This window comes from Dipodomys spectabilis, unplaced genomic scaffold (genome assembly GCF_019054845.1).
Source record: "Dipodomys spectabilis isolate Male_0828 unplaced genomic scaffold, ASM1905484v1 ptg000233l, whole genome shotgun sequence".
NCBI classification, from domain to species: Eukaryota; Metazoa; Chordata; class Mammalia; order Rodentia; family Heteromyidae; genus Dipodomys; species Dipodomys spectabilis.
This window is the reverse complement of record NW_024870910.1, coordinates 1704382-1719459: the sequence shown is the minus strand read 5'-3', so window position 1 is coordinate 1719459 and position 15078 is coordinate 1704382. Positions and strand designations below refer to the sequence as shown.

The following is a 15078-nucleotide window of genomic DNA, read 5'->3' as shown; positions in this document are numbered from 1 at the left end:
TCTCCCCTGTCCTGTTGCCTTGTAGGGCACTACCATCGTGTGCTATGTACCATTGCTTTTTCTGCTCATCTGACTGCCCAGGCATAGGTAAATGCCTGACCTAAGCAAACACCCATGGGAGAGAAGGGAAGGAGCAGGAAAGCAGGGGGAAAAAAAAGGCAAAATGAATTTGTCTTTCTCTCTGGACTACTGCGCAGTACTGTGCAAAGGGCTGATAAGTAGCTATGTGGATTAAGAAACAGAAAAAGAAAGAAAGATGAAGCAGGGAGAAGGGGAAGAGGACTTTGAAACTTTCCTTACATGCCAGTTCAGTGCTGATCTTAAGGTCCCTGTGCTTAAGCTAATACTACTTGGCTTCCAGGAACTGAAAATGCCAGCCACCTCCAAAGCTTGAAACAACTGGGTTACGGTGTAGCATCGGTTGTGTACTGAACTTCGCTATTTTCTTGACTTGTATGTATGGTACAGTAAACTCTACTGTAACTGTTAGGTCCTGAGTTCACAAGTACTGCCAGGAATGGCAGGATGTCTCTGGATTCATTTTACTTGTCACCAGTTTTTGGCCTTTTTGTAATATGCTTGCTGCCTATCCATTAGATGTGCATTTTCCCTTTTGAGTGCTAGTGCTATCCTGAATGAAGCACAGAAACAAGGAGAAACGTGAAGAACATTGGCAAGACACTTCTATCATTGGGGATTCACATGACTTGTTGAACTGAATATAAATGGAGTCACTTAGTATCTTCTCTGTGTCTACTTTCTTTCACTGAAAATTACTGATCTGAGGTGCAGCCATGCTGTTGCTCATAACATAGTTAATTCTTTTTTATTGCAGTATACTATTTAACAATGAATTTGCAATGTGTATTTTCCTGTTGAGATTTTTTCTAGACTTGTGTTCATATGAGTAAAGCTAATATAACATTCTTGTGCAAGGCTTTTGGTGGACATATGTTATTTCTTTTGAATAAATATCCCAGTGAGGAATATTGCTTCACAGAGTAGGTATGTACTTAATCCTTTAGAAGAAATTGTCCAGGAGTTTTTAGCATGGTTGTACTAGTTATACTCCTCCAAACCATATGTAAGAGATCCTTTCCAACATTTGTTACTTTCTGTTCATATATATTTTTTGTATTTAGCAATCTTAATGAGTATTGCTCTTTGGGGAGAGGGAACTACTGGAGTTTTTAGAACTCAGGGCCTTGCACTCACTAGGCTGATGTGACACTGCTAAGTCATACCTTCGGCCCTTGCAATGATCTTTTAACTAGCATTTAATTTAATTTGTGTTCATCTCTTGACTAGTGGCCATCAGTAGCTTCTCATATGTTTACAGGATATTGCAAATAGTCTTGAATCCTCGGAGGGACCTCCCTGTTATACAGACCAGCTGCCACTTTTTGGTGGCTGAGGAATTCACATTGCCTTTTACAGTTCTGCCCCTTGCTTTCTCCCGCCACGCTGCTCCTCTGTACAGCTCCCACTGTGTGGCCTTTGTCCCCCAAGCCTTCCCAAGCTGAAAGCCTGTAGTACAGTGAAGACATCTCAGTGTCTTGTTGTCTTTTGGATGAAGATTGGTGGGAAGGTGTGTGTGTGTGTGTGTGTGTGTGTGTGTGTGTGTGTGTGTGTGTTAGAGAGGATGGGGGGATTATCTGCATCTGCAGGTCCTCTGAGTTCTACCCTGCTCTGCCTGTCCTCATTCAGCTCTTTCAGGTTGCATTGGCTCCTCTTTAAACCTTGCTGTGGCAGATTCCTTGTCCTCTATTTCAGTCAACAGCGTAGGTCTCTTGCCTTTTAAAATGGGCCTATCACTCTTTGGACTTGGTTTAGCTCTCCTGTATGTGTCCTCATCTCTATGACAAGTTTTAAGAACTGTGAGTGTGTAGTTTATCCAGCCTGTGTTGCAGTGAGATCTCTTTTGGACTTTCTAACTTTAAATTTGCATTAATTTCCGCTTCCCCCAACTGCCTGCCACAGTTAGCTTGTGGTTCTCCCGTGCCTCCTTTCTGTCTCCTCCTGGGTTGAATTTGTCTTAGTGTTCCGTTTCATTTCCTTTGTTGGCTTTGTTCCAGGGCTCACAATATGCACCTGTAATACATTACACTTCAAAACCTGTACCGCTTCATATAAATAAGAACCTGACAGTAGTATACTTCCATCTCCTCTCCTTCCTTTGTGCTATTGTATCATATGTTTTATGTTGAAGAATAATTTTTTTTTTCTAAGTGTAGAATTCTGGTTTGAGTTGGACACTGGACACCTTTAATTGTGGCTACTCAAGAGACTGAGACCTAGAGGGTCAAAGTTCAAAGTCAGTAGAGGCAGGAAAGTGCTTAAGACTCCACTGCCAATTCACCATCAGAATGCCAGCAAGCTGAGCAGGAAGGAGAGGCTCTGAGTTCAAGCCACATTACACACACACACACACACACACACACACACACACACACACACACACACACACACACACACACACACACACACACACACACACACACACACACACACACACACACACACACACACACACAGATTTTGTCTTTTAGCTCTTCAGAGCTGACCTTCCATTGACTCCTGGTCTCCATTGTTCTCATTTTCCTTCATGCCACTGATTCCTGGTGGGTAATGTCTTGTGCTTTGATGACTTTCATATGGTAGCTTGACTATGATACATTCAATTTAGGATTTCTAAATATCCTTCTTGGGGTTTTCTTGATTTACAAACTGGAAAGATTTCTGCTCTTTCCTAAAACATTTTCTGCCCCACATTTCTTTTTTGTCTCAAACTCGGTTACACATTAGGTCATTTATTATTCTGCAGGTCACCAAAACTTAACTTTTTTTGTTAAATCCTTTAGAGTGTGTGTGTGTGTGTGTGTGTGTGTGTGTGTGTGTGTGTGTGTGTGTGTGTGTGTTAGTATCTATTGACCTGTCTTCAGTTCCAATACTACTTTGTGCTATCCACTAAGCTAATCCTGAACAGTCAGGTTTTCTTGACTGATGTTGTGACTGTCAGCTCTCTGTGAACTCCCAGGAGACAAAGATCGTGGTAACAAACAAACAACAAAAAGTAACTTAGGAGCCAGAAAAGAGGTTGCTTACATCTGGCATATAAATCAGCCTGGTTATTTTTTTAAATGCTTTTATCCTTGAAAAGTTATTTTATACACCAAAAAAGGAAGGATTTTTAGCCCAAATTAAAAACAGGAACGAATTCTACTTTAATGGTTAAAAGTATGTACAAGCGCAGAGATGTGTCCTGCTTCTTACCAACAGAATTGTTCCTAAAACTCAGACTTCACATTTATTCCTTAAAATATTTTTTCTTCAGTTAGGCCTTGTTTTATTGAGATAAACTTCAGCATCTCTTCTTAGGCCTGTCACATTGCCCCCCCCCCCCCCCCATACTCTGAATCTCTGTCTACTGGTTTAATGTGGAGACAGGAGAAAGGAGCAGATCATTTTTTTCCTCCAGAGGTTACTGGCAAACCAGACTCTTGTCCCTTTGAGCAGCTCTGTTGCTACCCTATTTCTGGAGATTGATTATCAGCTGTAGGCTTATGGATTGTAGCTCAGGCTATAGTAATTCTTCAGAGATTCAGAGGTACCTGTGTCACCCCATAGTTACAGTTATGGCCATTGTGTGCTACCATGGAGTTCCCTGTGTCACAGTTTCTAGGAGTGCTAGGTGGTCCAGGAACGTGGGATCAACCCTGGCTTCACATCTCCTTGTGCTTGTTCCTCTGTGTTTAGCACTAACCCCAAAACACCATACACCTCTCCTTAGACAGATGCCACAGTAATTCTGAGTGATTTTCCCTTCTGGGAGACTAGCTTTTCACTGGTTACCCATTAGTGCCAGTGACAGCTCTTGTCTCTGTGGAAAAATACCTAAGAATGTGTGCCTGGCAGAGCACCCCTCTATAGTCTCCATGCTACACATGTGTGGCTAAAAATGTATATGATTTTGTCTATTTTGTCTTTTGTAGCATTATCTAGGAGACCTGAAAAATTCTCTCTTCCTTCCTCTTAATGAAAAACTATGTCTTGGATCAGAACATATCATGACCATGTTGTATGCTGGAGAAAAGAGAATGCTAGGAAGGAGAACAAAGTCTGGATTCAGGCTTCAAATGGTAATTTATTGCCTAATGTTTTAAACTATATACTTCCAAAGAAGAGACTAGGCAGAGATGAAGAACTGAGTGTGCTAGTATAGGTAATCATTACCTCACTGCAGTGCTAAGGGATTAGAGATACCCGTGTTGTTTGTTGTCGTGTTGGGGATTGAACCCTGGGCCTTACACATGTTAGGTAAGTACTCTTCCAATGAGCTATACTACCAGCCAAAGGGGTAACATCTACTGATCTTCCTTAACTTGCTAGAAGGACTTAGGAATATATTGTCTACTAGAGTCTAAGCTAATGTTCAGAGCTTGTTCTTTACAGGGGCTGGGAATGTGGCTTAGTGGCAGAGTATTTGCCTAGTAGTATGCATGAGGCCTTGGATTTGATCCCTTAGTACCACATAAACAAAAACAAACAAAAAAGAGAACTTGTTCTTTCAATGACATTAACATACATAAAATGTGTTCTACTTAAGTACTTTATTAGCAAAGTAATATACTTGGGTAACTTTATAGTTGCATACATTCTATTTCAGTGTGTACCTAAATTCATATTCTGGATTAAATACAGTACATATTTCTTTTACTATATATTACTATACGTTGTACAATCTGCTTAAAAATAGAACTAAGCTTTTAAATTGTAGTAGTAGTAGTAGTAGTGGTACTGAGTATTGGCAGTACAGGAGTTTGAACTCAAGACCTTAGTCTGGTAGTTAGGCACATTACCACTTGAGTCACAGCCCTAGCCCTTAAACTTTATTTATATACTTTTATAAACATTCACAATTTGGCAAAAACCTTAGAATAAAGATGTCCATAAAATTCTTTTAAAAGAAAAAGAAGTTTTGTTTTCTAGACCCTGTATCCTCCTCAGTGCCAACTACAGAAAATATTCCTTTTTAGGGAAGGTGTGAAGGGAAATGGTAGGAAATTTGCCAAATGTCTGAAAAACAAAAGTGCATTGTGGTCGTATTTTTGAAAAAGAGAAGAGAAGGGAAGTAGGTCCCTTAGACTTGGGATGGCAGAGGCTGTCAACCAGGCTTCTGGCACAAGTTCACTGTGCCTTTTCCTTGGACTATCCCTTGTGAAGAACTTTAAAAGCAGCTGACATCATTTCCAAACTTTCCTCATGCCAGGAGTCTTCTGTCTGCCTGAATCCAAATAATTTATGACACTGGGATGTGTTGCAAGTTCAGTGCCATGTGGGGACAGAAAGACAGAGAAATGCTACAGAGGACAGGAAAGAAAGTTGAAGGAAGCCAGGCACTGGTGGCTCATGCCTGTAATTCTTGCTGCTCAAGTGACTGAAATCTGAGGATCATGGATAAAAGCCAGCCTGAGTAGACAAATCCAAGATACTTTTCTCTCCAGTTAACCAGCAAAAAAAGCTGGAAGTGGAGAGGTATGGCTCAAGTGGTAGGGCACCAACTTTGAGCAAAAGAGCTAAGGGACAGCACCTAAGGCTCTGAGTTCAAGACCCAGTACAGGCACACACATTTCAAAAAAAAAAAGGAAGTTGAAGGAGTCACACCTATCAAGAGACCTGCGATGCTGTGCAATGGGTGCAGGAACAAGTGGGGTTTGAATATTTACATTTCTTGTCTCTGAAATGTGTCCGCTTCCCAGTCTGTCATGCACATGGATTCCAGGTTTCTCTCTCTCAAATACGTTTGATGGACCATTTCTGTAAAGTCCCTCACTTAAATAAATTGCCAAAACTGTGTGGTCACCATGAGAGAAGACAGTACTGAATTCTTACATGTTTATTTCTTTTTATGATGAATACCAGGAAGTAGAATTTTTAAAAAAAAAACTTGATGAATATAGAAGTGGTTCTTTATCTTTCAGGATGAACTTTCTTGAGAACTTACAAACTATGTTTTCTTAGCTATATCCTGTTCATGAAGCTTTGGAGATTTAGTTGTTATTTTTGTATCTAAATCAGCTTGTGTTTCAGAGATGGCATAGACTAATACCCTTGGATATACTGGCAAAAGTTGTCTTCACAGTTCATTTTTTCTAAGATCTTTCAAGTATCAGACATGCTTATGTTAATAGTAGTTAGCCACTGTTTAAGGGAAGAAAGCAGTTTTAGATACAAAGGAATTCTATTTTTCTGTTTATTTTAGATTTCACTATCTTGTTTTGTGACAAGATCAGAAAATTATACTTTTGTGTCAAATTAGCTAATTGTGAAAAAAAAAATCAGCTGGCACAATGTAAAGCCAAAGGTAAAGCCCCCAATATGTCATTAGAAGTAATGTCACCAGGAGTGGTGGTTCACAAATGTAACTACTTGGAAGGCTGAAATTGAGTGAATGGAGGTTCAGGGCCAGCCCAGGCAATTGGTTCATGAGTCTTTTATGAAGGAATAAAAGCTCTTGTGGTTGCATGTGCCTGCCTGTCCTGGTTTCGCAGCAAGTGTAAATAGGATCAAAGTAGAGGCTGGCCTTACTTGAAAAGTAACAAGAGCCAAACAAATATGGTTGGGGTGTGGCTCAAGTGATTGAGTCCTGTGTTCAAATTTCTGCTACTGCCAAAAAGGAAAAGTAGAAAAAGTTAAGATCTTAAATATATAAACAATATATTTAACAATAATTAAATATATAAAAAAAAATTTCATTTGTTATTTGAGTGTGATTTTTGTCATCTGTAAATTGTGTAAACCTTATTAAAATTTTCATTTAAATAAGATGATTCTGTAAGTAATTTTACACATGATGGTTGGTTTAGTGAATGAAAAGCTTTATAATTTGCCAAGGGGTTGTCACAATGAGAAGCAGTTAAAGAACTGTGGTTAGGGGCTGGGAAGGTGACTCAGTGGTAGAGCGCTTGCCTTGCATGCATGAGGCCCTGGGTTCAATTCCCCAACACCACATAAGCAAAAAGAAAAAAAGCCAGAAGTGGCGCTGTGGCTCAAGTGGTAGAGCACTAGCCTTGAACTGAAGAGTTGAGGGATAGTGCCCAGGCCCAGAGTTCAGGCAAGAACTGTGGTTATTACCCATTAAAGCCTCTGCACACAATGGGCGTTGCAATTCTGTTTCATCTTAATAATCCTTTTATTGTTTTTTAAAATTACTATTTTAAGCAGAGGCTGATAAATTTTAAGGAGTTGTACTTTTCACTGTGCATTTGTTTGTAGGTAGTGAGCAAACCTGAAATCAAACCTGAGGCTGTGCAAATGAGGGTCCCAGAAATGAAGGCCCTCATATGCCAATAACAGATATTACTTCACTATTTCTTAGATGATGATGTGCTGAGGCCCTGCTCCTGACATACTGGAAGAGCATAGTCTGGCAGGCGGTTACAGTTTCCATCCATAGGTCTCCCACAGGCCCATGTGTTGAGGGACTTGGTCCCTGGCAGGTAGCATTGTTGGGAGGTGGTGGGCCTTTGTTGAATGGCGTAGATCACTGAGGACTTACCTTTGAAGGGCCCCTTCCTATTACTTGCTCTCTGCTTCCTAGTCACCAGCAGGTGAGCAGCTCTGCTCCATCACGTGTTTCCCACTGCTGTCATGTTCTGCTTCTCCTCAGCCAGGCACAACAGAGCACCTGGCGGTGTTTTGAAACCTCGGTGAATCTTTCCTATTTAAGTTGTTTTCTCAGGTCCTTTGTCTCAATAATGGAAACCTGACTTAACACACAGATCGGATTGGTGTCTTTTTCCTTTTTCAACTTCAAAAAAATGTGTCATTCATCACTTTAGTTTGAATTTCTAAACCAATACTAGTATCATGGTATTTATTTTTAAAGGAACATCATCAATTTTATGGATGTTATATTCATATGTAGGTTCTAACCAAATACGGATTCATTTTCCTTAAATGAGATAGCTTTTACTATGAGTTCATTGTCATTCTCATAAATTGAAGTTTACTGATAAAAATGGCTGAAAAATACATATAAATGTTTATAAACTACTAGAACTTAGAATGTTTCTAAATGCATAAGCATTCACATAAAAATGAAGATTTTGTAGCAAATGCTCATTTAATTTTTTATTCCATACAACCAAAATAAATACTACCTTGAAATTTATGACTAACAAAATGTTTATAAGAAAAATCCAAGGAAGTGGCGCTGTGGCTCAAGTGGTAGAGAGATCGCCTTGAGCTGAAGAGCTCAAGGACGGCACCCAAGCCCAGAGTTCAAGCCCCGCGACCAACCAAAATAAATAAATAATATTTAAAAAAAAAAAAGAAAATATCCAAATATTTCTGGAATGAAAAATCCTCCCCTGCACTGTCAGGATTCAAACATTGACTTTTGACAAAAGTATGAGGATATATTTAAAAGACTATTGGGAATGTTAATTAACAACTGCTATCTTTTTAAAAAAGCCTTATAATGTACTAATTAGAGACCAGTTAAATGTTTCAAAGAGGAAATTCATACATATTCCTTTCATGCTTTTTTTTTTGGGGGGGGGGTGCTAGTCCTAGGGCTTGAATTTGGGTCCTTAGCTTTTTTTGCTCAAAGACAGCACTCTACTACTTGAGCTACGGCCTCTACTTTGGCTTTTTGTTGGCTAATTGGAGCTAAGAATCTCACAGACTTTTCTCCTGGGCTGGCTTTGAACCTTGATTCTCAGATCTCAGCCTCCTCTCTAGATATCCTAAGTAAGGTGACTGTTTACTTGAAATCATTGTGTGTCTTTACTCAAGTCTCCTTGAATATTCTACATAGTTTCTCTAAACTGAGCAGAGTGTTAGTTTAGCTTTGTAAAAATTGTGGTAACTTCACATTTTCTTTTGTCTGCTCAGAAAAGCATGGCTATTTCTCCGTGTCAGCCATGGGCACACTAAGCCTCAAGTGTGGTAGCTAATTTCTTCTCAGCTTCACAATTAAGGCTATTCCAAAGAGTAATGCTAAACATTGGAATCTCTCCCTTTTGTCTTCATTTAATTATTTCTTAGTAATGCTCCTTATTAGGCCAAATTACTTTGGTATGTCTAATTAAAAATTAAATATCCTATAATGATCTGGCTTTTAAGGAGACTCACAGACTAATGATGCCTAGCTTTTTCAGTTTGTTATTGGCCTAGACTTCGCCAGCTTTGGTTTCCTAATTTAGTAACAGAAATAAAAAGCATGCACGACCCGGCAGGTTTGGTATGCCGGCGCCCAGCCAGGAAGCATGGGTTTCTTAAGTAAATGGACCGATGGGGATTTGAGTGAAACACAGATTACGTTACGCGAGCTTTGCTCTTCACCCATCCCCAACTATTCAAGGGAACTGGCCTAAACTGCGCTGTCTGTATAAAGTCTATCTTGTTCAAACATAGCATACACACAAAATGATGTATGGTTTCCTTTTTTCAGAATTAATCACCTTTCATATTTGTGGTTTTAATTTTTCTTTTGTAAGCTTGAAAACATATTTTCTCTTGATAAATAGTGCATGGAAATAAGTTGTAGATTTTATTCAATATCTGTAATATCTTTCAAAATAGCATAGTTCTTGGTAATGATACACATAGGTAAAGTGCTTCTGGGAGGAGATGAAAGAAGACAGCCTGGTTTTACACTGTGGCTCTGGCACCAGCAGCAGCATGGCTTGTGACTGTGGTGTCCCTTGACTGTCTTGTCCTGTAAGTGTCACTAACACTTGAGTCTAGGAGGGTTTACTATACCCTCTTTCTGAGTTATGAGCCCCACAATGCTCCCGTTGGCCCTCACTTTCTTTCTCACTGCTGCGGCTTGTCTGGCACTCATGTAATCTTCTTGAGGCTTATTTCCTCTCATTTTGTAGAACCCTAAACACCGTGGCCTGGATTGCTTGTTCTTCAAACCATCATGTACTTCCGATCTCTACCTTTCAGTGTCAGAAGAGGGACAACTGTCCAACTTAGTGACCTTTGTCTGTCTGTACAACTAGAGGCAGATCATTCCGAAGTATATTTTCTTTTTTTTTGGGGGGGGGGGGTCCGGTCGTGGGGCCTGAACTCTGGGCCTGGGCACTGTCCCTCAGCTCTTCAGCTCAAGGCTAGCGCTCTACCACTTGAGCCACAGCGCCACTTCTGGCTTTTTTCTTTTTGCTTATGTGGTGCTGAGGAATCAAACCCAGGGCCTCATGCGTGCAAGGCAAGCACTCTATCACTGAGCCACCTTCCCAGCCCCCCGAAATATATTTTCATTGAGAGAGAATGTATTCCATCCTTTGTGAGACTTTTGACATATAGGAATGAACTATTAATCTCAGTACTTGGGATCCCCATGGCAGGGTTTGGATTGGTCACAGTGTGGGATAAATGGATTTAATGCATGCGTGCTTAAGAAGTCAAAACCTTCTCAAGTTTGTTGAGGAGGGATATCCTAGGCACTATAGCATTCATGTGTGAAGATTCATTGGTGTCTTGAATGCAATTGTAAATTCTAAGTTGTGAGTGAATTTTGGAGTTGTATCACCATCACCTAAGCCAGTATCCACTTCCTCTTGAGACAGAGATTCCGATCTGTTTTCTGTCTCTTATTTTCCTTCTTCTAGAGATTTCACATATGTGGACTCATATAATTGGTAGCATTGTATATGTCAATGAAAGTGAATACAAAGGAAGTATTAACAGTGATTTGAACAATAGTCACACATAGTTGTTGTTTTTTTTTTTTATTGTTGGTGTTCAGTCATTTCAAACCAGAATGGCCTTGCCCTCCTTTAGTTTTACCACTTCTGATGAGACCTTTCCTTGTGAAGGCTTTCTAGTGTAGAAGGCACTTGTGTGGGAATAATGGAAGTCTTAGTTTCATGGAAGGATTCCAAGGAGATTATGGCCATGGCCTGTTCAAGTGTTGTTCATATCTCCTACCGCACTGGGGGCCTGGGCCGTAGGCACTGAATGACTGTTTGCCTGGCAAGGAGGGAACAAGAAAGCTGATGATGGAGGAGGACCCTATCATGTAGTCTGCATTGGAGCTAAGATGAAACAGCTTTCAGAAAGACCACACAATATAATTACGCTACCTGTGAAATGGTATTGATAACGGGGAAGTGTTGTTTTAAAGTGACACAAGTCATAAGTCACAGTCACGAGGACCTCAACTGCTGAGACTGTGACTGTAACTACAAAATTTCATTGAATTTAGTGTCCCATTTTGATCATGGATTACAGCCCCAAGCAACTGCTCTCCTTTTCCTACATACAAGGAGAAACAAGAAAACAGCTGGATGGCTGGGCACACTCTATGGAGCATATAGGGAGAGTGGGCCTTGAGTATTTTCCAGAGCTTCTCTGCGTACACTGTGAACACAGCATGCCCTGGCCATGCGAATGGGAACCGTAGTTAAATGGCTTCCCTGTCTGGATAACTCTCTTTGGTATGTGAATGTGTGTCATAATAAACAGTGTAGCATGTTATTTTTCCTGAACTCAAAAGAACCACTGATGAAATACTGGGGTTTATGTAAACCTAGCTGGGATAAACACCACTGAGCATGAGTGGTGGTCTAGCTCTGTGGCAGCTATCATTACAATAATATTGCAACTCTGGCTACAATAATAATGGTTTTGACAAAATTAGCAGACAAATTATATTTGAACATCATTTTAGTTTAGTTTTTTTTTATAACATGGTTTTTTTTGAGTGCTGTTTTGATCCAATTTCTTACATTTTACTAAATTGCCAGTTCGAATAATTGAGTGAATTGCACATAAAGTCAACTCCACCAAAAATGTTAATAATATTTTTGGAAATTGTATTTGTACTCCAAGCCTTTCTGAAGAAAAAGTAACCGTGCAGGTGGAACTGTTTTCCATTCCTTATGTGCTTACAGCTTTTCATTCTGCTGTTCAGTTACATCTTATTATTGAGAAGCATTTGAAAGCTTTGTTAATACAACATACAACAAAAGCTTTTTAGAGCACCGTGAGATTCTGAAGGCTGGTGTGTGTTGAATGGCCTGCAGCAAAGCAGTAGTCCTCTGTGGTATTTCTGCAGAGGGTAGGAATAAATAGAACTCGAAAGAAATATATTTGTATCTGTTCTCATTAGAAGCACAATACAGTTTTCTGTGATACTTGCATTTGACAGGAGAGGCATAAACCTGGAAATTTCTTTTTCATTTTCGAATGGCAGGACCCACAGAAGTATGGATTTACATGAAAGCGCTGCATTTACGCACTTCATAAATGTTTGTTTTCTGTTGCATTGTGCTTCAGTTAACTGAAATATTAAATCCAAAATCTTAGAATTTTAATGACAGTTTTCTGTGTGATTTTATTTTGCCCGCAGTACTGAGGCTCAGTTTGAACACAAAGCTTGGGTGCTATCCCTTAGTTTTTGCTCAAGGTGCTCTACCACTTGAGCACACTTTTAATTCTGGCTTTTTGGTGGTTAATTGGAAATAGGAGTCTCACAGACTTTCCTGCGCCTGACTTTGAACTATGATCCTCAGATCTCAGCCTCCTAAATAGCTTAAAAAAAAAAGTAGAGAAGTTGCCTAAGAAGTACAAGACCTTTGAGTTTAATCCCCAGTATCAGACAGTCACGTAGTGTGATGAACTGAAAATTAGAAATACTTCTTTTTCTGCCATGTATTATCATAGATATATTTCATATATTCATATCATTACCCTCTTAATGGAGGTATTATTCTTTTTTAATAAGTTTTTTATTGTGAAAAGACTGTACAGAGGGGTTACAGTTACATGCAAGGTACTGAGTGCATTTCTTATCAAGCATTGTTGCCTCCTTCTTTGTTTTTCCCTTACCATCTCTTCCTTCCCACCTCCACAGCTACATTCCCCCCACCTAAATTGTAAAGTTCGTTTTTCAGCATAGTGTCTTGTACATCTCATTGTTGCAATGGGTCAACCTGTATCCCTATTTAAACATTTTGTTTTTTCCCTTCCTCTCCCCAAATTATACCAACATCAAATACAGTGAAAATGGGTCATACCGTGGGGGAGGGACATACAAAGCAACAAAAAAAAAAAATCACATAGTACCTTATAAATACGTTAGAAACATTAGCAAGAAAGAACAAAACACTTGTGTCCCTATCTTGGGGTTCATTCCACTTAACTTCATCTTATCTGGATATATATATATATATATATATATATATATATATATATATATATAGCTTTTTACCTTTTCTTCTTGTCCCAGACATATATTAGTTATTACAAATAACTATGTTTCTTTAGGCCTGGCTTACTTCACTTAATATAATTTTTTAATGGAGGTATTATTCTATCCCTCATCCTTCTCTCTCTTTCTCACTCTCTCTAACAAATACTTTTTGTTTGTTTACAGCAAACCAGTGATCTAAATAATTGAGTAAATAACCCACAGTTGCACAGGCAACAGTAAGTAATGGGGTTATGATTTGAACACATTTCTTTATAACTGAGTATTGCTTTCGACAGCCCTATCCAGAGAAAGCATGTGACTGTAAAGAGTGAGACTATTGGAGAGAATGAAATTTGGCTTTGAAATAATTGTCTTTTCTTTCTTTGTATGTTCTCCTTAGCCCAGAGTGCTATGGAACTTAAATTAGAGCTGTTTGTTCGTGGTACCGGAAAACGCCAGAGCTTGAAAATAGCAAGTCATGTTATTGACACTCTGTGGTCAGTGGCTGACTTGGAGTGGGTGTTCGCCTTCCCATCCCATTTAAATTCTAGGTTAAGTCAGTATGCATCCTCACAGAGTGATGATTTTAAAGGGGACTTGCTGGGTTTTCTTCGAAATTGTTAGTGTCATTTATGTCTAGTTTAAGTAGTTACCACAGGTCAATAGCAAAATCATTGTCAGGATACTCTATAAGTAGCTGGAAAGTTTTAGGGTATTATGTATTTGTGTATTTAGTATAAAAGTAAACACTGCCCATACTGTTAGATTAGTATTTATTCCTGGGACTTGAAGGAAATGAGGTATTCAGAGGATGTCTGCTTCCTGGGAAGGGGGAGAGGCGTGAGGACATGTGGAGATCCGAAGACCCAAGTGCGAAAAAGTAGAACTCTTACTGAGCTTTATGAAGGAATATGGTATGTTAACTGTGTCTATGATATTCCATTCATTTCTAGGTGACACAGTAAGAAAGGTGTTTGAATATGTCAATCATGTTAACTTCACTAGTGATAAAACTAAACAAAAGCACTTACTTAAAAGAAAAAAATACTGAAAAGATACTTCAGAAAGGGAACATTTTTATTAGAAATAAAAATAGTTAAGCAGCTTCATTAAATTATGTGAATTTATGCCCCAACTAACTTTTGTGCTCAATTACAATGTTCAGTTCATCAGTGTATGGACTTTTTTGAAGTTTTGCTTTAGTAACCACTCTATATTAACTTTTGGCATTGGGGAGAATTTTATCTTCAAAGATAATTCTAGTAACCTCTTTTGTGTTAACTAACATACAGGAAAGTTCACTCAGTGTATTTTCATGTAACCAACGCTGCAGTCAAGTCGCATGAAAGAATTCCACAACCTTCAAGATCGTCCACACCATTGGGTCCTTTGGCTCCTTTAGGCCCTGTCATCAGTCATGTTCTGTTTCTAGCTCAATAGTTTTACCTTTTCTAGAAGATTATATGTAGCATGTACTCTTTGAACCTGGCTTCTTTCACCTAGTAAAATGAATTTAGGATTTGACCATGTTCTATGTGTCTATAGTTATTATTGAGTAGTATTTCATTATGTGGAATATAATGAAAGTTTACCCATTCACTGCTGAATAACAGTTACTCTCTCTCAACGTTGTTGTGACTACTCTAAACCTTCTGTATTTCAAATTTCAAATGTAAAATCAGCCTGTGTGTGTGTATATGTATATATATATACACATACAGGCTATCATATTACATGTTTATGTAATATGAGTACAAAATATATTAGCTTTCAGGTATTTTCCTGACATTGACAATTGTGTGCTCCCTAATTCTGAACAAAACATGTATTTGATTATGGGTAAATAGGGTTAGGTATATAGTCCCTGACTC

At 39.0% G+C, this 15078-nt stretch overlaps 1 protein-coding gene across 5 annotated transcripts in view; it reads left to right on the top strand.

Moving 5' to 3' along the window:
- The window catches only part of Lrrc28 (leucine rich repeat containing 28), a 62562-nt gene that overhangs the window by 20575 nt on the left and 26909 nt on the right, over positions 1-15078 (top strand). Inside the window, exon 2 of one of the 5 annotated variants that reach the window (XM_042698571.1) lies at positions 3993-4139. The exons of the other annotated variants lie outside the window; for them this stretch is intronic. Coding sequence (XP_042554505.1) covers positions 4046-4139 — 94 coding nt within the window. The 5' untranslated portion in view covers positions 3993-4045. The remainder of the gene's footprint in view (positions 1-3992; positions 4140-15078) is intronic. 5 annotated transcript variants of the gene reach the window in all.